The sequence below is a fragment of the Aplidium turbinatum genome, chromosome 17 (assembly GCF_918807975.1).
Source record: "Aplidium turbinatum chromosome 17, kaAplTurb1.1, whole genome shotgun sequence".
Taxonomy (NCBI): domain Eukaryota; kingdom Metazoa; phylum Chordata; class Ascidiacea; order Aplousobranchia; family Polyclinidae; genus Aplidium; species Aplidium turbinatum.
The window spans coordinates 16,781,609-16,803,274 of NC_137488.1; the positions used below are offsets into that span (position 1 = coordinate 16,781,609).

At 36.0% G+C, this 21,666-nt stretch overlaps 1 protein-coding gene across 1 annotated transcript; it reads left to right on the forward strand.

Annotated features, from left to right (window-relative positions):
* Positions 1-1,801: 1,801 nt before the first annotated feature.
* On the forward strand, positions 1,802-20,973 carry LOC145786262 (uncharacterized). Its single transcript, XM_082597903.1, has 9 exons — positions 1,802-1,872; positions 2,662-2,790; positions 4,250-4,385; positions 9,415-9,566; positions 12,493-12,722; positions 13,691-13,882; positions 19,562-19,715; positions 20,432-20,520; positions 20,816-20,973. Exons 1-9 carry the CDS (start codon positions 1,802-1,804, stop codon positions 20,971-20,973), a joined length of 1,311 nt encoding a protein of 436 aa, XP_082454029.1.
* Positions 20,974-21,666: the final 693 nt, after the last annotated feature.

The following is a 21,666-nucleotide window of genomic DNA, read 5'->3' on the forward strand; positions in this document are numbered from 1 at the left end:
CAAACATGGTTCGCTTGAAATTCTAGCTTTTCAAATTTGTTTTGTTTGAGGCAACATCCGTTTCATATTCAATTCTCACCAGTGGCTTTTCTATAAACATTTACATTGCAGTCTGCTGAGAGAGATGAAAAAAAGTATGGCAACTTTATCATAAGTGTGGTGAGATAGGTAACTTTGAAGCCAGTTTGACACTAACCATGGCCATCTATGTCGAAACATTTTATAAATTTTATGAGGTTGTTTTTTGCATCATGATAAGATTTGCCATTTTACTGTAACCATATGCCATGCTCAGTGAGAATAGGGAACGCTATTTTAACATCAACTTTTCATAAATTAAAAAAAAAATGAGAAAAGACTGCTATGGCATATTTCTTAGCTACTTGGGCGCTAAAGTGAGGTTTTACAGAATATAGCTACAATAGAAATTCCTTTATTTCTGTCGCTATTGCCATAATATACTCTGCAGTTGCATGCTGTAGTGTGTGTAGCCCAGTGCTCTTCAACCTTTTTTGTGACGATGCACCCTTAAAAATGTTGTGACAAACTCATGCACCCTTTTTACATAAAAGGAAAATCGAGGTGAAAAACGATACGAACAGCATCTTGCAAAGAGGGGATTACGCTATGATATTTCACCATGATAAATTACGCTATGATAAAAAATGCTTTCGATTGGAGATCAATTAAATCTTTGAGTTTTGTAAAAAGTCTGTCATACATGTGGCGTTCTGTTCAGCGTTGAAATATTCTTCAAAACTGCTTTGCAATAATCTGACATGGGCATCAATAAGCAGAAGCAATATGATATAGTCGAAGCAAGATAGTCTACCGTAGCCTATCGTGTACTTACAGATGCAACACTACAAACTATTGGAATCAGCTAAAATTCACGCAGTCATTGAGGCTTACAATTCAAAATGCCTTGATTATGACCCTCCTGAAATATGAATATCTATGCTTTGTTGATGTGTTTTAACAAAAAATAGCCACGTGCTGTCGGCAAGTAGTTTTTTAATGAAGAAAAAAAGAGAGGTGGCATTCTACAAAGGTTTTGCTGTCTGAAAGTTTAGTTTTAAATTCACTGCAAAGTTTGCCAATCTTAAGTCCGTAAATTTTGAAGCCTTTTAGCTTATTTAATGTTTTTGTTTAAACTTTGCAATTTGCAAAACTTTAGATGCAAAAAGAAATAGTTTTACATTTTTAAGTCTTGTTCATAGGTCGAAGTATAAAAAAGTTGTTCATATCACTGCAAATAAAAAGCAGCTTGTTCCTTTTTTTTGCAGTGCGCAGACAAGAACATTTAGCGCTTTAAGTGATTGATTGATTGAATCTTTATCCTCGGACTGGGAAAGCTTCCTGCAGAGCTTAATCCTGGCAGTTTCGCATACTTGCAGAGTCTTTAAATCACTGACGCAGGCCGATCACCAAGATTGACAAAGTTTCCGATTGTTGAAGTTTTGTTGCCGGGGAATTATTCCAACTATTAGATTCCGCTGAATGGAGAGCAGTCCTTAACATGCGTTGCTCAAGCGCACACCCCGAGAGTTGAACCAGCGCCTCTTGATCTTGAAGCTTTTTCGTTCACAAAGTCACGCGCTAACCAACTGAGCTATCGGGGCGGATCAATCGGGGCGGATCAAAATAAAATCAATTGAAAATAATCCGTGTCTATCGCTGTCAATTCTTGCTACACTCGACTGCCGAGGCACACAATAATCCTCTTGTTGCATTTTTTAAGGTTTCTAAACTAAGTGAATACTTTGTGTTCCATTTGATGAGCATCGCTGCTGAGTCTGCAATGGCAACAGATTTGGTTCACATAAACTCAACCACAGAGTCCGTCTGGCTAAGAGATGCAATCAATACTATGTAAGTTTCTTTCGCATAAAGTTTTTAAAAATTCTGTGTTATGTAATAAATGCGGTCTCTGGCATATCACAAAAGAGTAATCTGATGTCTATGGCCAACCTTGATCTATAACTTCTTAATTCTAATTACTAATTAATGCAAGCATCTTTAATCAATATTATTCTAATACTTATTAGACATGTTAATATAGATGACTGGATAAAAGATGATTAGATGATGATAAGATTAAAAAGAAAATTCGATTAAATGATATTAATATTGATTATTATTGATTAATATTAATTTAATATTGATTATATAAACTAATCGATCAATCTCTAATCATTCCCTATAATTTAATTGCCATTTATTTTCTATTCATCACGTTAACTCAACTTTCCACCTTATCCGATTCGCTAACCTGGAACCTTTACCGTCTTCTTGTCACATTGGTTGAACGTCTGTTGATTTTGAGCCATTGGTGAAATGGACCAATTACCTGTCTGCTGGATAGCACTGTTTTTTACGCATCATTATACGTTGTCATTCTGATTTGATGGCAATTAGTCTTAGCTCTAGGATTTCACAGAATTTATTAAACTGCCCCGATGATCATTTGACTCAAGCAAGTTGAAAAAACTTCCACTAACATGGAGAATTCGTGTAGGCTATTGCTATGCTTTACTTAGGCACTAAATACCATATTATGTACCGTACAAGTTTTATTTCAAAATCAGGACTTTTGACCAGTTTCAAACACTGATTTCCGCAAAAAATGATACGTTATGTATTTGTATTATAATTTTACAGGACTTATGATGTGCCTTTTGACAATATCGGAGTCGGCATATCAGCCTTTATTATTTTCGTCTTACTTGTGTGTGGAGTATTGGGAAATTTCCTTACTATAGTTGTCATCATAAGTAATAAACCACTGAGGTAAGACGCTTACATGGATAAAGATGATTTCATCAGGAAAAAAATAGTTCACTTCAGGAGTGTGTGTTTGAATGGGGGCTGAAACTAAGAAAAGTTTTACACTTTTTAACGACTAGTGTAGGAGTAAAGTATTTTTGTGAGTGTCCTTTCAAAGCTTGCGAAAAATTTATCTTTTATTCCTCGATTCGTACTTTGTATCTAATCATTGACTGTTTTGAAGGTAAGCCAAAATATTTATTTTAATTTTCGTCTGATGTTTTACTGGAGTGGTTTGTAGGCTGTCAGTTTGTATAAGGAATATATATAATCTCAGGAGTAGCAACTCTTTGTATTTTAGCTCACACCACACATCAGTAAAAAAAAAAGAAGAATCAGTGACTGATTTTTGTGCATCGTCATGCCCTTGTCGTTTTTTGCTCTAAAAATGAGATAAAACGATTAAACAGCATACCACTTGTTAAAACAGATGGAAATCGCGCATCAAAAACACCAAGTTGTCTAATTAGCGGATGTAATGTAAGCCTAAGTGGTTTGCAATATTTGAGCATTCTTTACCAGAGCATCTCGTTTGGTTGTATACTTTTGTGAAAATATTTAGTGAGAGAGAAAACAGGTTATTACAATCGCATAGAGTTTCCAATCCTTGAATTATGGTCATCCCTACTTTGCAAAGCCTTCAGTGCAGCAGCGGATTCGAAAGGAACACTTGATCATGTACCCCTGAACACCAAGGCAAAAGCAGACAAATTATTAGAGGACTTGGGGTGGAAACTTGGTCACATGTGGCTAAAAGACAAAAAGCACTTATAACAAATTATAAATCTCTTCACTCAATCGTATAAAGCTCAAGTTAACAATTAAATTAACCTTTTTTAGTATTAATAAGAATGAAAGCTGTAATGGATTTTGAATTAGGAGAATACTAGTGGCACCTCGGACGGATTTCTAAATGACAGCAATTTATAAAACTCACAAAAATAACTCCTCGCTGTGTTGTAGAGTAAGGAAAATTAGCAAGCAGAATTAAGAAATAATTGAAGTTATCTTAACCTGTATTGCAATATTTTTTTTATCACTAACAATGTTTTAAACTTACATTTTTAATTATAACTATTTAATATCAACCGCTGAAGAAATCGAGCTTTAATTATATAAATCAAATACAAAAGTGCGTCATAATCAAAATGCATTATTATACTCGTTGTAGCGGACAATTGTTCAACACACACAAAGGGCGACCAAAAACAAAAATTGTCCACATTTTCTGGGGTCGCCTCCTTAAACCTCAAATATTTATGTTTCATTGGATCTCAACTTTATAACATTTTTTTTACAACTTTTCTTTATTGGAACTTTGGCAATCCCGTTATTTAGATACTTTACTGCATAACTATAATTGCGAATGCAAACTGCTCACTATAAGTTTTACATAACCTTGCGGTATTGTTACTTATTACAGAGACAGCGTTTTCATGCAATTTATTCTGTCACTTTGTGTGTCCGATCTGATCTCAGCACTAGTTAGCTGGCTTTTTTTGTACCGAAGAACTTGGGGATTCTACAGTTGGGAACCGCTGCCATATTGGCTTTGCCAGGTGCTAGTATAAACGTATTTAAGACGTATTTAATTTTAGGTATTTTGCATCGAGTTCAGTCTATTTGTCGTATGTTTGAATGGTATAAACCAGGGTTTCCCAAACTTTTTTGAGCTATGGACCACTATTTGTGAATTTTTTTGGGCTACGGACCACTAATTTTTCGTAAACAACTTTTTAACTGCAACGAAGGTGCAACAAGTAAGATTTACGATACTGGATAGCAAAAGCTTTCGAAGTCATTTAAGTTGTAAAGAACTGCGGCAATTATCTTTGACAGGGTACATACTGTACAACGTAACTTATATGTGTGTCTTTTTAATTTCTTGTCATATCGCCACGGACTATACCTGTGCAGTCGTCGCGGACCACCAATGGTCCGCGGATCACAGTTTGGGAAACCCTGGTATAAACTACGGTAGGCTATTTACTTTTCTTATACTAAACATCATTGTTTCGTCTTGTATGTGGGAATCTAATGTGCCTTTTTATGTCTGTGTCTTCTTTTTGTCATCATGCTTATATTGTGGTTGAAATTAACAACCTTCAAGCAGCGGGCACAAGTTTAAATAAAAGCATTTTTTGCAGTTTTATTGGAGTATCGATTTTATGACATCATACACCACAGCTTTACACGTTTTTTCTTTTGCTTTGTTGCGGTTCGGTTCTTTAAAATTTCCTTTCATCTATAACAGGATCAAACTTATTCAAGCTCATGTAAGTGAACTTTTGTTAATTAATTCAATAAGTTAAATATTTAACATACCGTGTGGGATTTTTCCTTTAATTTGTGCAAGAAAAAATAGTAGCTCAATTTTGTGAAAAAATATCAGAAGTTAACATTAGAACTATCGAGATTTTTCACAACACAAAACAACCAAGCACTCCCATGTGATCGCTGTTTCAAAATACAGATATCATTTATCGTTTACCATATTTTACAGTGTTTCGCATTCGTAAAATTATCAACGTAAACTTCCATAACAATAATTAAAATGCGTGGATGATATGAGCCAAGTTTTGAAACGGACGAAACATCATTAACTTAACAATAAAAGTCAGTCAAAAATGAGGTCAAAATCCAGATTTGAAAACAGTCGAAATACCATGCAATGATAAACAGTCAAAAATTATCGTCTGGTAAGCTACTTCTAGCGTACAATTTTGGTAAAGAGGTGATTTTCTTGAACCATATACTAATAAAACCTACCAACCACACGGCATTTAACATTAATATAATAACATAAAAATAAACTAAAAATTACAAACGTTTTCGGCCATACTCATGTTAGCGATTACGATTACTTTCTTATTTTAATGCTAATGACTATCCTTAGTGGTTTTTTAATAAAATGCTGAGAAAGTTTTTGGATTAAATTTCTACTGACTCTCAGACGGAGGAGCGTGAACGTGAATTAAAAAACATTCTCACTGTCCCTTTTATTGGTAAAGAATCCAAATGTTTTGTGAATAATATGTCTAGTTTTATTAAATGGAAGTTCAACAGTGATATTATTCTCGTGTATAAAACATTTAAAGTTGGTTATTATTTTCAGCTTAAATCTAGGACTCCCTCATTTTTGTGTTCAAATGTCGTGTACATGTTAACTTGTTCATGCGACACGAACTGTACATACATTGGTATGTCCACGCGATATTTGGCTACAAGAGTGAGGGTGCATTTGGATTTAACCGCTCTCAACAGAAAAAGTGCCATTAAAGGTCATATACTCGATTGCCAAACTTGTTCAAACAATAAACCATCCCTGGAGTCTTATAGAATTGTGCGTGAATGCTTCACCGAATCTGACATCAAAATCCACGATACTTTGCTAATAAAATCGTGCAATCCACGCCTCAATAGGCAGTTGTTCGCCGCAGGAACCTGCTATCTGCTAAATGTCTTCACGTCATTTTGCGCCATTGATGTGTGTTTTGCCTTGCGCAATTAAGCGTCATGTGATTTTGCCTCTCCTCTGCTTTGCCGTTTCATTCTTATGCGCTTCTTTTTTCGATTTTGTGTATGTATTTCAGTTTTGTAGTTTCAATTTACATAGAAAATCACTCAGTTGGTTACTTGACAAGGGCTAACATGAGTATGACCGAAAAAGTTTGTTATTTTTAGTTTATTTTCATGTTACTATATTATGTTAAATGCCGTGTGGTTGTTAGGTTTTATTTGTCTACTTCTAATGTTAAAAGCTTTTTTTTTTAAAGAATATGAAAATGATTTTTAAAATGATATTTTTTCCGTTTGCAGCTGTGTTTGCTTTTGGTGTCAATAATTTATTGCGCATTTGTCAACGTTATATATAATTTTTGTAAACTTAGCAAAGCAAACTGCAGCACATTTTACCAGTTATAAATATTTTATTAATTTGCTTCATTTTTTGGGCCGGTTTAGACAAGTAAACAATGGACTAAGGTTCAAATCAAAGTAAGTAATTTTAGTCACTGTTTGAATGGAAGCTAATTATACCAGAAATTAATTTTTGCTTACATTCTTTCTATTTATATTAAAGATTAATACGTTTGATCAGGAATGTTGTAATTTGAAATACAATATTTCTTTTGCGCCGGTATCATCATCATCATTATGTTCCTTCCTCGTATTGAAGGTTGGATACAATGCGCCATTGTTTTGGTTATAGGTGAATTGTTCGTAAACAGTTTTTCGTAAAACAATTGTTCGTAAAAGCAATTCTTCGTAAAGCAATTTTTCGTAAAGCAATTCTTCGTATACATCAATTCTTCGTATAGGTGAATTGTTCGTAAACAGGTGATAGGTCAATTGTTCGTGAACAATTTTTCGCAACAGCAAGGTTTGTCTTGCAATTTCCGATGAAGGTGCATAATGCAAATTTTCCTGAATAACCAAGTTACGAGACATAAACAAATAAGCACAATGAAAAAGCGCATTTTTTGTTATTTATTGGAATACAACAATTGTCTGTGTTTAGCAATTCTTTGCTTACACTACCAATACTACTTTAAGTAACTTCGTACAAATTGTCCACAAGCCAAGTTTAGTATGAAGTATTGTGTGCAATTCCACGCAAGTAAGCTAATCACAAATTTCATCATCTTGAAAGTCTTGACGCCAGGTTCGGACGACTCTAGTTAGTCTTTCTGCACTGTCCTTGTACTTCTTCTTTGGAGGGGGTCCTGCCTGGCCACTGACATACTGTTCAATGCGAACCTCATTTAGGTTTTGCTCTCGCTTGATTGCAGATATGAACTTCCAAATATCTGGATGATTTGCAGATACCTGGAACATGAACCCTCTGTGCCATCCTTCAATGCTATTATTAGTTTTGGGAAGGCCACTGAGGACGCCATCATAGCAGTTCCACATTTGAATAGCAAACATTGGAGGACGGCGCCCTTGACGACGATCTGGGCGCCCAACCCAAGTGTCTTCAAAGTAGTCAATTACTGGCTGAGCAACATCTGGTAATACATTCCCATCGTTTTTCTCCAAATGCACTGGCACAAATGGAAGAACCAGCCACGGTGAGTTGAAAGTGGGTACTCTCTGCTTACTGCATTGACCATGGCCATCTCAAAGTCAGTCATGATTGTCTCTGGAACAGCAACAGCAGGTAACAACTCCATGAATGTATGTCCCTCTCCTTTTGTCCCCCAGCAGGGCATACACCAGAGGCACTGAAGTGTTTTCCTTCAGTCCGTGTATTGTGTAAAGCTGTTCAAACAGTGAAGGCACTGTCTTGAAGGTGCCGTCAGCATACCAGTGCTTTGAACGGGCAAGGAGCTGCAGATTTCTTTCAGTGGCACAATTATGTGTTTAAGCACAATTAGCACATCTCTAGCATATAGGCTACCCTAATTGATTGTTCGTAAACAATTGTAACTGTTTTTTAAAAAAAAAGCTGTAGCCTAACTTTTATGAACATTTGTTTACGAACAATTAGTATTACGGTCAATTGCATGCCCGAAGAATTGCTTTACGAAGAATTGCTTTTACGAAGAATTGCTTACGAACAATTGTTTTACGAAAAACTGTTTACGAAGAAAACGTCGGACACCATTGTTTTCGACCATGAGCTGTTCGTATTGCTTTTTCATAACTTAATTTTGTCCATTTAGTGATGTTTGATGTCCAAATCATTGTTGGTCTGCCTTTGTTTCTTTTACCATTTATCTTTCCTTCTATTAATGATCTTTGTAACGAGTTTTGCCTTATTGTGTGTCCGAAATACCTCAATTTTCTTCTTTTGACTATTTGTAAGAGAACTTTACTTGAATTGAATTTGGATAATACTGTACTTCATCGTTAGTGATTTTTTGTTTCCATGAAATTTTTAACATTTGCCTGTAAGTCCAGAGCTCGAAGGCATCGATCCGTTGTTCCATTTTTTGTGATACTGTCCAAGTTTCAGAGTTGTATAAAAGGGTTGACCAGATATAGCATTTTAGTATTCTTTCACGAATTGATAAATTTAAACTTTGATTGATTAAAACATTTTTATTTTTCCAAATATAGTTCTTGCAATTTCTATCCGTCTTAGAATTTCATGTTCACACCTCCCATCCTCAGTAATTAAATGTTCAAGATAAGAAGAAGATTTTACTTTTTGTATATTTTCATTGTCAATTATAATTTGGAGTACTGGAGTGTCTGGTGATTTTGAGATTATCACTGATTTAGTCTTTTTAGCTTCATTGAACAGATAACACTTAAAATACTGAAATTCGTTTTGACAATGCGCGGAGATAAACTTGGTTCAATGCTTTCTACAAGGCAAACTTATTACCGTGCATGCTTGAAAAAAGCGTCTAAATTCTATTTTTCTAACTGCTATAAGCTATTGTTTTTTTGTAAATAAGGCAAGGCCTTCAGAGAGAGTGTTGTGAAGCTTTGTTACGTCAATAAGCTTTACTTTGATTGTAGTGACGTCACTTTCTTGCAAGGTTGCACCTGATGAACATACTAAATTTTTCTGTATTTCTTGTGTTAATTTTTTTGCGTGATATTGGACGTGTCAATATAAAAATATCAACACTCTAGATTTACTTGGCCACATTGTGGATCATCTGCTTTGGAGTTGGATATCTTCCTTTTTGGTTCCTCCATGGCGTTGGTCAGCGTACAACAATTGTTAAGAAAATGGGTGTCCCTATTGACTCTGGGTGGCCTATTTGCACTGTACTTAAAGCCAAGTAAGTTATTTCAGTAAATGATACTGCATTTAACCTCTCTGCTTTTTTCTTTGACATTATTTCTTTGAACATAGATTAACTGGTTAGAGTGCGTAATTATTATTTTGCAACTCGCGTTAGCGTACGTATTTAGCCTATTTAGGTGACCCCCGGTCCTTTTCGTCGCATTGTTATTTCATAGAGTGTTGGGGAGTACCCAGCTCTCATCAGGACAATAAGCTTTTCTTTTGCAATTTTTGCGTCATTTTGTTTCTTTGACTATTCCGGAAAAGTCAATGATGAAGTTTATTGTTTTCTAATGTAATCGCATCATTACTACAACCTATCAGTCACGCCGCAATTGCCATTGGAAACAACGTTTGTCTGTTACTTCACATGCTGCAATAGCGCTTCCAGACAAAGGAGAAAAGCTCGAAGCGAAGTTAAGTTAAATGGCCTTCGTACCTTGATGGGTGCTGCTCAGTATAGTAGGCCTACCATAATAAAGAATTGCGTTTGTTCATCGATGGCTTTGTTTTGGTGATTAGTCTAGTTTGTTAAGCAAAACAATGTATGTATAATTGTATATTGTATATTTTGTTGTTTGTACTTAGTAGCTTAGTTAGTAAGTCTGATACTGTTCAAGTCAACTAATATATTAACGCAAAGCACAAGTTATATATTCTACATCTTAATTGTATCCTAAGGCTTGCTTCACGTCGTATTTTGATTGTTGCTAGGCCAGTAAACGTTAAATACGGTAGCCGTTTGTTTGGGTTGTAATCAACGTGATTGGTTCCAAATAGCGTTTATACAACTCAGAAATGTGCCTGGCATTACTTTCAGTTTTGTCTATGTAATAAACGACACGACGTAAAAAAAAAGCTTTTGCTGTAGGCTATCTCAAAAACGAGAGATAATTCGAAAAAAACAAGTGCATTTTCGGAATCAGGAGCCTCGAAATACCCTAAAATGACTCTCACATGCCGTGCCTTTTAAAAAAAAATTGTTTGTTGGCCTGTGTTATCTTTGATAGCTCAATGATGAAATCTAATCTTCCAACTTTTTCTGTTGAGCCCACTGTTGATGGGCAGCACATGTGGGTGTGGTTGCGTGAGATTGGTTACTTGTTAATTCAACTACCCGTATAGCCTACTTGCTTTACATCTAGCCTACTGCAAAGGCTTTGTTAAGAAAAACAGCTTTCTGGTGACTTTTCAACTGTCTTTTTAAAGAAGTATTCTTTGAATATGCTCTATGTAACATTTACTACCGGTATATGTCTTTGGTAGCTGACTGTACCAGCTAGACTATAAAACTTTCTGCAATTTAGAGAAGAACTGCTTGTTTAACGCGCTACAAAATACCGCCCTGGTAGTGTTATAAGAATAAGGCAATCGCTGTGAGCCTTCACATCCTGGGTTGGTATTATAACTGTGTGTGTTTTGCCTTTTTATTTGTAGGCTATGTGCATCGCCATATTTTGTAGGCCTACAGTGCTATAGAGAAATTTAACAATTTTGTAATTTGTTTGGCCAAATCGGGCCTAAAAACGGAAATTTTTCGCTGGTTGGCACAAAAGGCAAGCATGAAAACACAATGTATAAACGATTTGAAGTACAGTATTGGAAATACAGCAATGTTATGGGGGGTCTGGGGGGCTTCGCCCCCCAGAAGTTTGATTAACTTTAACTGCTACACTTTTGGGCCCACCTACTTTTAAAATGGTTCCTCCATCCCTGACCCCCAGGGTTTTACAAGGAAATTTTTAGGGGTACTTGGATGGCAGTTAAGTTTCATGTGTTGCTATTGTTTAACATCCTATATTAGAGAAAAATGTGTGTTGATTGATAATAGTGCGTACATTTTGCTTGAATTTGCGTTATTGTGATGCAATAATGCGAAATTCACAACTTTGCCAGCAAGCTGCATGTGAGTGTGCGACGATACGTGTGTAAAGATTTGCCCAATGATTTCTCTTCGTGGTGCAATCCTTGTGGTTTTGTCATGTTACAGACACCTGACAATAAGGCTCTAGGATTGCTCACGAGATGCGAGCAGTTGGACAAAGATGAGTGCGACCTACCCTGTTGTATCTGATGTTGTTTTGAACTCTTTGCTGATAATCCGCACTACTTACTTGTGTGAGCAAGAATTTTAACGCTGTCAAACATAAAATGCAAATTTCGATCACGGCTTGATGTGGAGCATTACTTACGCTGATGCCTCTCTAATACCATTCCTCGAAACTTATTTGCAAGAAACAGGCACAGTCTTTGCACCAAAGTTCAGGATAACGTGCTTGAAGTAGTTATTTTTATTAGTATCCTTTGCAATACCATTAAAATTTGTTATTACTAACTGTTAGTCAATATTCTTACCACTTAATAATGAAGTCTTAATTCATACAGACCATTAATTCAGTGTCAGCTTATTGGGAGTTCGGGTTGATTGTTGTACGACTCAGGGGGTACAACGCAACAAAGGTTAAGAACTTCTGGGCTAGAACAACTGTAGCGATGCGCATTTAACAGGATGACACTTTATAAATCATTTCGTAACGGATTATTTTCAGTTTAAAACTGCAATAAAACTTTTAGGCTACTTAGTTTCAAGGGAGTGGTGGCCGGGCTAGCTACAAGCATGTGTCAGTACTACCTGAACTACTATTCAGAGAGAGTGCAGACTCGACGACCTCCTACGCCTTCAGGGCTACAGTCTTTCGCACTCTCTCATTGGATGCACACTGTAGTGTACGTCTTTGATTTATGTACGTTTCGCATCCAAACAAAAATAAATGACCATCCATCCAGGCACGTCTTAAACCTTTCCACCTTTTCCGTTCATTGAATTGTTGGTAGTGTTGGTATATCAATTATAGATAGTAGGCTACTATCGGTTACAAGTTAATGACAAAAAATAAAATGATATAATATAACACTTTCAGTTACAAGAAGTATCAACTCTATCAGAAGATCGTATATCCTTTGTTTTTGGTCACACCGACTGTTGGGGTTATTATTCTGTGCGTTGCTATAATAGTGAGGATTGTGATGCGGAAAAACGTAGTCGCTTCGTCAATGGATGAGGTGAAGCAAAAACGCAAAGAAAAAAAAGCAGTGGTGCAGCTTCTTTTCATTATTTCCTCATTTCTGATGGGTTATGTTCCGTTAGTTGGTAAGTACTGAAACTACATAACAATGAAAAGATTTAGTCAATTCGGCTTGCAGTGTAGTAGCCTACATAGGGGCGAGGTCATTGAGACTTGGATTTAGTATTTGCTTCACCAGTGCTATCCAAAACATATCACATGCCGTACTCTACATTAAATTACTAAAACTTTTTTAAAACGGAAGGCAAAGCCCAATACCTCTCCTCCTTCCTGCGTACGCCATTTGTTGATTGACGTTTCCATATTTTTCGAATTTTATTATATTTACGATATAAGCACAATAAGAATTTGAATTCTTTGCGAGAAGGAAGATAATCAGTTGCACTTTAAATCTCTTTAATATATTATGACACCATGATGTTACCTACTCATATCTAAGGTTATTTTTTCAGCAAGAGGGTATGATCATGTATTTGGTAATATGATTATGATTCCATTCGAGTTGTGATACTAAAATAAATAACTTCTCTAGAAATCTGACTCAACACACAACAGAAATAATAGTTTACTGAAAACTAATTTTGTCTAATAGTTTTAAAATTTTGAAGAACATATTTCACAAAAACTTGCACATTTTAACATTATAATGTTATAAACGTCGTTATATCAAAATAAATGAGTTCCAAAAATATGGTTCGGCAAATCTTTATTTTGGTATGCACTGCACAGTGATCTAACCTATATAAACCAACAAAACTTACAACATTGTATTAATATCTTAAACTTGTAATTTGTGGAAATAACCCGCAAAACGCATTTTGGACAAATTTTATTTCCAACTGCAATAGGATAATTTTGATTCATATTCAATATAGTCTATTTCACTTTAGCCTGAGTTTCTTCCTTAAACGTCCACAAAATTTCTAGGTCGTGTAACCTATAGAACGCTATCAGGTTCACAAAAAGATCGATCTTGAACTAATGTTGTCTTGGTACAGACTTTGCAATCAAAGCATTTTTGTTTTATGTTCAGTGTACGAATATTGGTCTGTCGCATACGAACCATCAAGGGAGACGGTCACACTCGCTTACTGGTTCAATATGGTGCAGTATTTCTGTCTGCGGTTTTCGGAATGCTTAAATCCTGTATTTTATAATCTGGGATCTTCAAAAATGAAAAAATACACCAAAGAAACGCTTTCAATTTTGTCCTGCAAGAAAAGATGTCGGAGAAGAAATAACAACGGATTAACAATCGATGATGATGATGATCATTCTGGAAAAAAACGACGAAAAACCTCCTCAAGCTTATAATAGGAGATTTATTTGGCAAAATTTTCAAATTCATTTTCATTCCCGATTTTCGGATATAACGGGAGTATTATAAGATCTCTTGCGTATTTGTTTTTTACTTCCATTGAAAAAACTTAAAACGTAAAAATCGCCTCATATGATGTTTATGTTATTTCTGTTGTTGATATTCTAAGGTCGAATGTTGTTTGTTACTTTAACAAAACTCGCAAACAAGCTGCAAGATCACTATTTTTCTTGTAAATATTTGCAGTAAAACACGAAGAAGTTGTTCTGATTTGTACGTGTGACCATGCGCAAGCTTAAAAGCGTAACCATGGCCACCTGGAGATGTATTCAGATGCAGGCCCGCAACCAGCAAGTATTTTCGGGGGGGGGCATTTAATTTTTATCAAAGAACAAACATTAAAATGATGCATTGTGACATTTAAGATGATGCATTGATGCATTAAAATGATGCATTGTGACATTTAAGATGATGCATTGATGCATTAAAATGATGCATTGTGACATTTTTATAAGTTATGTCCACGACCATTGATAAGGGACAAGAGTGCGTGGCACTACCATGTTACGGTTCAGTGGTCATAACTTATGTCAATCACGTTTTTGTTTAGTACAGCATTAAAGGAAACTAGCTTTTGTAACCTTTTCTCATTTAGCTATGACTACACAAGGAAGAAAATTACGATAATACAGTAGGCTAATGTGTTCAGTCGATTACAAATAAAATACAATATCTGTAGGCTACGAACTGCATTGGCACGACTGGAGTCATAAATTAATCAATAACATATATTTACATCAACATAAACAAACAGATACATATGACTAAACTCAACACGGTAATTACAAATTACAATCCTGAAACATTTTGTTGGCTCAACAAGTTTTTATGTTTGTAGGCCCAAAGAAGTTGACTTTGCAAATGCAAAATGACATTTTAATTTAGAGCATAATGTCTAACTTTCTATTTGATTTGGCAAGTTCGTTTAACACCAATTTCGCGCTTGGAATTTGAGTACGATGGATTTGCATGAGAGCTAGTCCAGAAAGCCTGTCGTGCCCCATAGTGCTTCTAAGGTAACTTTTCTAAATGTTCTTTCTGCAGAAGCAGTTGTGACTGGAAGTGTAGCTAAAATCATCAAGAGTTTGTAAATGTTTGGATAAAACTCTTTTTGGGATTCTATTGCTAAGACCGCATCAATCGCTCTTGCTGGCCTTTCACTTTCAAGAATTCGTTCTCACTTAATTTTTCACCTGGCAAGTTTATCTATCATGGCTTTGCAGTCAATGTCTCCTTTGTAAAATTGTACTGTATTGTCAATGTCACTATACCTCGTTGAAGCGACATTTCTAGGCACAATGAGTTGAATTTGGGCAGCTGTTTTAAAATGCTCATGAAATCTTCCAATGAAATCTTCGTATGGCTGTACGTGTACGACGTACATATTCATAGTACATTTCATACTGCATAGACATAGGCGTAGCCAGGGGGGCGAAAGGGGCCATGGCCCCCCAAATTTTCAAAGTTTGGATTCCGAAGTTGAGCCCTTTGTTGAAAATATAATAAAATTTGTAGAAACTTATAACGTTTTCCAGGTCATCTGGCTATTAACACCACCAAGGACTTGTTTTAGACACACAGAAAGACACCAATAAATTTTGCCAATCGTAAATCGGGCAAAATTTACGCGATTTACGTTTCTTTTAACTAATTTGTGGAAGCAATTTCAGAATCGCTTACTCTGTTATGTTTTTGTAAAGTTTTTGTGTAGCTGAGTTCTTGGTGTTCTCTAATTTTAGCCGCAGGTTTAGCCCGTTCGTGTGTAACAGCTACCTTTAATAAGTTAATAGCTGTTTATCTGCTAACTTAATAAATTTCATACAAATTACCCTAAAAGTGATTCCAGAAAACGATATAATCCATTATTTGAGTGTAATTTTGCAAAAATTTTCCGGGGGAGCATGCCCCCGGACCCCCCTAGAATACGCCTGCCTTCGGCACGCTCTTACACCCCACCAGTTTTATTGCTTCTCTTGCTCAACCCACCAGGATACGCCACTGCACATCAGATGGCGATGGCTTAAATCAAACACTTTGTCGTTCTCTTCAATTCATCAAATGTTTGGCCCACCCCAAAAAATTTTTTCTGGCTACGCCTATGTGCATAGAACGCTTAAAAATTTTTTAAAAATTTCGGGGGGGGCAAATGCCCTCAATGCCCCCCCCTGGTTGCGGGCTTGTTCAGATGTATATCTTTAAGTGGCCATGGCGTAACGTAAATACCACCCAGACAGCCACTTTATCTGGTTCAGATCTTTACCAAATCGGGTATGGATCTGACTAGATCTTTATCAAATCTTGACCAGATAAAGTGGCTGTCTGGGAAACGTTTTATATGAAGCTGACCAATCGACCGATCGTTGACCAATCTACAGTATGTTTTTTTCGTTTTTTGTTGTGTTTTTTTTCAGCACCATGTTTGAAACCCGCACATAAAAATACAAGCTTGGGAATGGCAAAGTTTGGCTCTCCCAAGCTTAAAATATTCTTCAAACCTCTATTTCATTATCAAATACATTCTTCGGCATACTTCTTTGTTCCACGCAAGGTCAAACCCATTTCATTGTGCATTCTGCATGCACAAAAAAATGAAGCTTAGTTAACATTTTTAATACATTTTTTTTCAATTTTGTGTCTTTTCAGTGATGCTGCAGATTACTTTGTGAAGGTGAGCCAAAATGCCATCAATCCAGTTCTGGACCCTCAATCTCAGCTCGATTGCTTTGGGATATGTAAGAATACATACGTTGTAGTTATATTTTAAATGCAAAAAGGCATTGGCATTGTTCCCAGTTTAAAGGTTACATACGTTTGCTCTTGCAAACAGTCCAGGCTACTACTGTCGAAACAATTGCATTTATTCGAACACAATATCATACTCCAGATGAGACCTGATTTGTGTCATTTTGCAGATTTTTGCGATTGTTAGTGTCCAATAGATATTTTCTAAATATCAGGTTTCTTCACTTTTTGCTGACTCGTATTATTAGGTCTATAAAAGCTTTTTGTTGCTTTGGGAAAGAAGTAAAACCGGGAAAAGTAAGTTAAAAAACTCTAAGACTGTTAGCAAGAGCCTAACTAAAAAGTTTCTTCGCTTTTCCAATCCTTGTAAGCTAAAGTTGAAATTCATTGTGCCACCTTCGAAAGGGTGTAAAAAAGATGTTAAAACAAGATTTTTAAACAGTTGCTATATGTTGGCAAAATCTGGAAACGTCTTGCAGAAACAAATCAAGCATTTGCTCTAGGTAGCTATAGGCTACGTGTAGCAATCCTAAAACCATTTCATTCAACCTGTGTCGTTTAGCACACGCATTAAATGCAGCCTTTTAGTACAAAGTTTTAGTTGATCTTGTATCTCTTTGCCTGTATGCTTTATTGATGCTCTTGATGGCTAACAGAAGTTTGCACTTTCAGTATCATTTGTTCTTGTGAGACTTCCCATACAGTGCACAATATGGCACTCTGCAGGTTGAACTAGGGTCATAATTTTCACTATGGATAAAATCTATATTATTGCAATGCAAACACAAAGCAAAAGATAACCAAACATATTACTAATTTGGTTTGTTTTAGCAAGGCATTATTTTGTGAACATTTTCTGTTGATATAAACTTTCGTAATGGTGAATTGTTACGTGTTTTGAAGAAATTTTTTGCTTGGATGTCTATCATTTGGATGGTAATATTAGCTCGAAAGTAGCTCAAAATATACAAAAAGACTACTACTATTCAAACTATCAATTTATACTGGCGATTTTGACTGCAATCAAGCGTAGCAGATCGGCCTCTAGTCAATTTTGAAGCTTGCACGTTGGCATGGCCTGTGTATACAGGTCGCCATGGCATAAAATATTGTAATTGATGAATTGTTGTCTTTTGAAGCGTTTTTGCTTGGATGCACAAGCTACCACGGCCCCCATAGTCAGAGATGCATGGCCAATGTATGGGAAAGCGTTGGTTGCGTGTCGCAAGGGTATGATGCTCCATCGAATGTGACCGGGTCAAGGCATACCGTTCGATCGTTGACCAATCTACAGTATGTTTTTTTCGTTTTTTGTTGTGTTTTTTTTCAGTAAAGTAACAGTAGAAAGTACCATTCACAAACAGCGAAACTCGATCTATTACACTGTGTTACTTGAATTTTTGCAATTTGCAGTGCCACGTTTTGTAAATCAATACAATGTAAGGAGAATTGAAAATGACTTATAAAATGCGATTTTGTTTCTTCAGTATAAATTTCGTAACCTTGTTACGAGCGATATGATTTTATGTTGTTACTGAAGTTATTGAAATCTTTTTATTATCTACTTGGTTGGTTGATGGAATGTTTAACATCGGACTGAAAAGTCTCTTAGAAAGCTTAATTGTGATAGAGAAAGACAAGTTTAAACCAAGGGAACCAAGACAACGGAACAAATTCTAACCTTTTCAACGTTGCATGTCCTCTCTAAAAAAAGCACTTCATTGGAAAAGGAATTGATTACTTTTTCTGACAAAAAGTTTTATTAGTGTATAATTTAATAGGTAGACATAATAGACTTAGTTGCTGAAACAAAGGCGGCCAAATGAAAGGAGATGATCACTTTCATTATCGCCAGGAAGCGCTTAGTAAACAATAAGAAACTCATTTTTTCACCCCCGATACTCAGGGACCATATGAAACTACCCTTATCTGCGTAGGCCTACCTTAAATCATAATATTTTTTTAACATCACAGTGAACTTCAAGACAAGTTTTTCAAGGTATTTCAAAGAGCCTCCAAGCATCCTTATAGACAAGATCAACTAAACTGCTTCGGAATGCGTGAGGGCCAATTTGTTGATTGCTTGTTATTATAGCCTACTCATTGACGATATTTCTCAATAGTGATGGACCAACGCTTCCGAGTCAGTGGGGTACAGTTCACTGCTACGCCGCTAAGCTCACTTTAGGAAAACGCCAAAGTTTTTTTAATTTAAACCATCCCGTATCCAACTATGCTTTCTCCTGGCAATCCAGCTCATAATTTTCGTTTGCGGAGCCAACTTTTTTTTAGCCATTCAACACCAGTCCGAATATCAACTGCATTGAAATCAAAGGCCAACAATAGTCTTAAAATGAGTTGCATTACTTGTTGGCTTGTTTCTTATTAAAATTCTACTACCTACTTGGCCTTCTAACGTCGAATTGGTAGCTATTGGGTCATAGAGCTATTTGAAAATATTGTCCAATTTCATATTATGAATCGTTGGTTTGTTGCAAAGAAGCATAGTTAGCGTTTCTCAAGTTTCTTGAGACCAGAACAAAAAAGTTTAAGAATCATTGGTATGGAGATCGTGACGTCAGTATTCGATAGTTTTGCAAGTTTTAAAAATTTTGAACTTTCACCATTATAGTGATTTCTTAGGCTAAAAAACAAATTGACATATTGCTAAAATTGTACCTTAGTGAATTTAGCCACAGGATTCATTGGTGTTCATGATATGCTGTGTTGAATGTTGATGCAATGCTAATTGCCAATTCATTTTCATTTTATTGTGCTTTTCAGATATTCCAAAGCCTTGTGTTGGTTATAAGGGGCCGCATTCCACAGAATGCTACTTCGCCATGTGGATAAAGGTCGGCTGCAAAGAAACAGGTTGGGGTGCGCCGTGCAACTTGACCACGTCACAGAACGCTTCATTGAATAGAATGAATATAGCGTATGTCCGATTGTTTGTTGAATTACCTATTTGGCCCTCCGACTATTCAATCTACCTTATCTTACATGTAAATTTGTGTCAAATATGTTACATATTATTATTTAACTTTTGAAAGCAAACTTACCATTTTTAGGCTAATATCTGTTTCTTAATTTTTTAAATTTTTAATCACTTAAGTTTTGTCCGTTTTAATGAAATATATTACTTTCTTTATTGGTTCGCTTAAGTTCAAACTCAAAACAAAACTCCATTACAAGTTTATTCAAGCACCGGTCATGGAAATAATCTTCACATTCCAGTGTGTCTTGATTCAACATTGATCAGATGGTACATTGGTCAACTTTCCATTAACTGCGTTTCAATTGGAACTTCGAAATTAAAAATACTGTCCGACAAATCGCATATTTAACTTGGAAAAAAACATCTCCTTCAATTGGTCTCATGTAGCTCTATTCCCAGACAGCAAATCAGCCATTTTTACATTGATTCAACGTCTGCAGACATTACATCAATGTAAAAAATGACTTATTTGTTGTCTGGAATTGTCTAATTATGCCAATGATTTACAATTTTTGAACTTCATGTGATAGAACAGATGATATAATTTATCCATTGTGCAAATAGACCTGTCTCTACACTCAATTTATAAACCATCTATTTTGCTGTCATAATTATGATTATGATTATTAATCAAGGTCATAATCCATTTGTTGCAGAGACGTGAAGAGACATATGGAAAGTATTATCGCATCCGCCGTGGAGCCAACTTTAGATGGGCTATCACAACTCAGATGCTTTGGTCTTAGTAAGAAAATAAGTTTTCGTGTGTCGTGACTAAAATGCAGGGCTGTGGCGTTGGGTGAAAAATATACGACTCCGACTTGTCGGTTTATAACTGGACGACTCCGGACATTTCAAAATCCCCCCGAATCCACAACCCTGCAAATATCCCGATCTCACAAGATATCTAGGAGTGTTCCAAATGATAGATTTTGGGTTGATGGTTGGAAATCTTTATCCTCGGACTGAGAAAGTTTCTTTAAGAGCTTGATCCTGGCAGTTTCGCATAGGCTACTTGTACTTCTTTTTTTCTTTTGCAGAATTTCCATCTAACTGCCACAGCTATAGGGGTCCACACAAGAGAAATTGCTTGAAGCACTTTTGGACAGACTCTGGATGCATTAACGCCGGTTGGTCACATCCCGACAACGCATCACAAGCAACGTATTATGCTTGGAGTAAAATGAACATAGTGTAAGTGTGTGAAAAAATACCTAAGTTGTATCATGCTTTGTACTCTGTGTGGAAGTGGGAAAGTTTCCGAATTTTCTCTCATGTTTGAATGAATTGATGTTAACGATTTCTCACAATGAAAATTAAACCTCTTTGGTTTGTCATTGCAGTGTGAATGTACACAACAGGTCCCGAACAATTTGTTTTAGTATTGCAGCAAACAATGAACAAATATTGTCAACCATATGAAAAGAACAGATTTCACTAGTCTACCTGAGATGTAGTGAAACCTCGTTAGAAATTTTATAACATTCTGGTGTTCGTGCTACTCCAAAGTAATCTATTCAAGTTGGTTTTGTTCAATGCATTTCACTCACTTTGTTTTTGATAATGGGACAACCCACTAAACCAGTGGCAAATCCAAGGTAGGGGGGCGATTGGAGCGATTCCCCTTAAAACACAGAAAATTAAATTTGTTCACGGTGTATTTGCAAAGTTGGATTAATGTAGGCCAACACAGCATAGTGTTTTGTTGGAATCAACCCTTCCGGTCCCATCTAAAGCTACTTGCTCTACCTATATCTACACTGAACAAGTATTATTTACGATTCAACAAACAAAGCCGGGTGAACGAAACCAGACGGCTTTGTTTTAAATGTTTGGAAAACTATTGTAGGCTACTAACGAGTCGTGGCGGTAGTAATAGCTAACAGAACTT

Bases quoted from the DNA above. Each gene is read 5' to 3' on its own strand.
- LOC145786262 (XM_082597903.1), top strand. From the start codon at position 1,802: ATGGCAACAGATTTGGTTCACATAAACTCAACCACAGAGTCCGTCTGG. The intron at 4,386-9,414 runs GTGCTAGTATAA...TCAACACTCTAG, and splicing joins TGCCATATTGGCTTTGCCAG to ATTTACTTGGCCACATTGTG. The intron at 20,521-20,815 runs GTAAGAAAATAA...TTTCTTTTGCAG, and splicing joins ACTCAGATGCTTTGGTCTTA to AATTTCCATCTAACTGCCAC.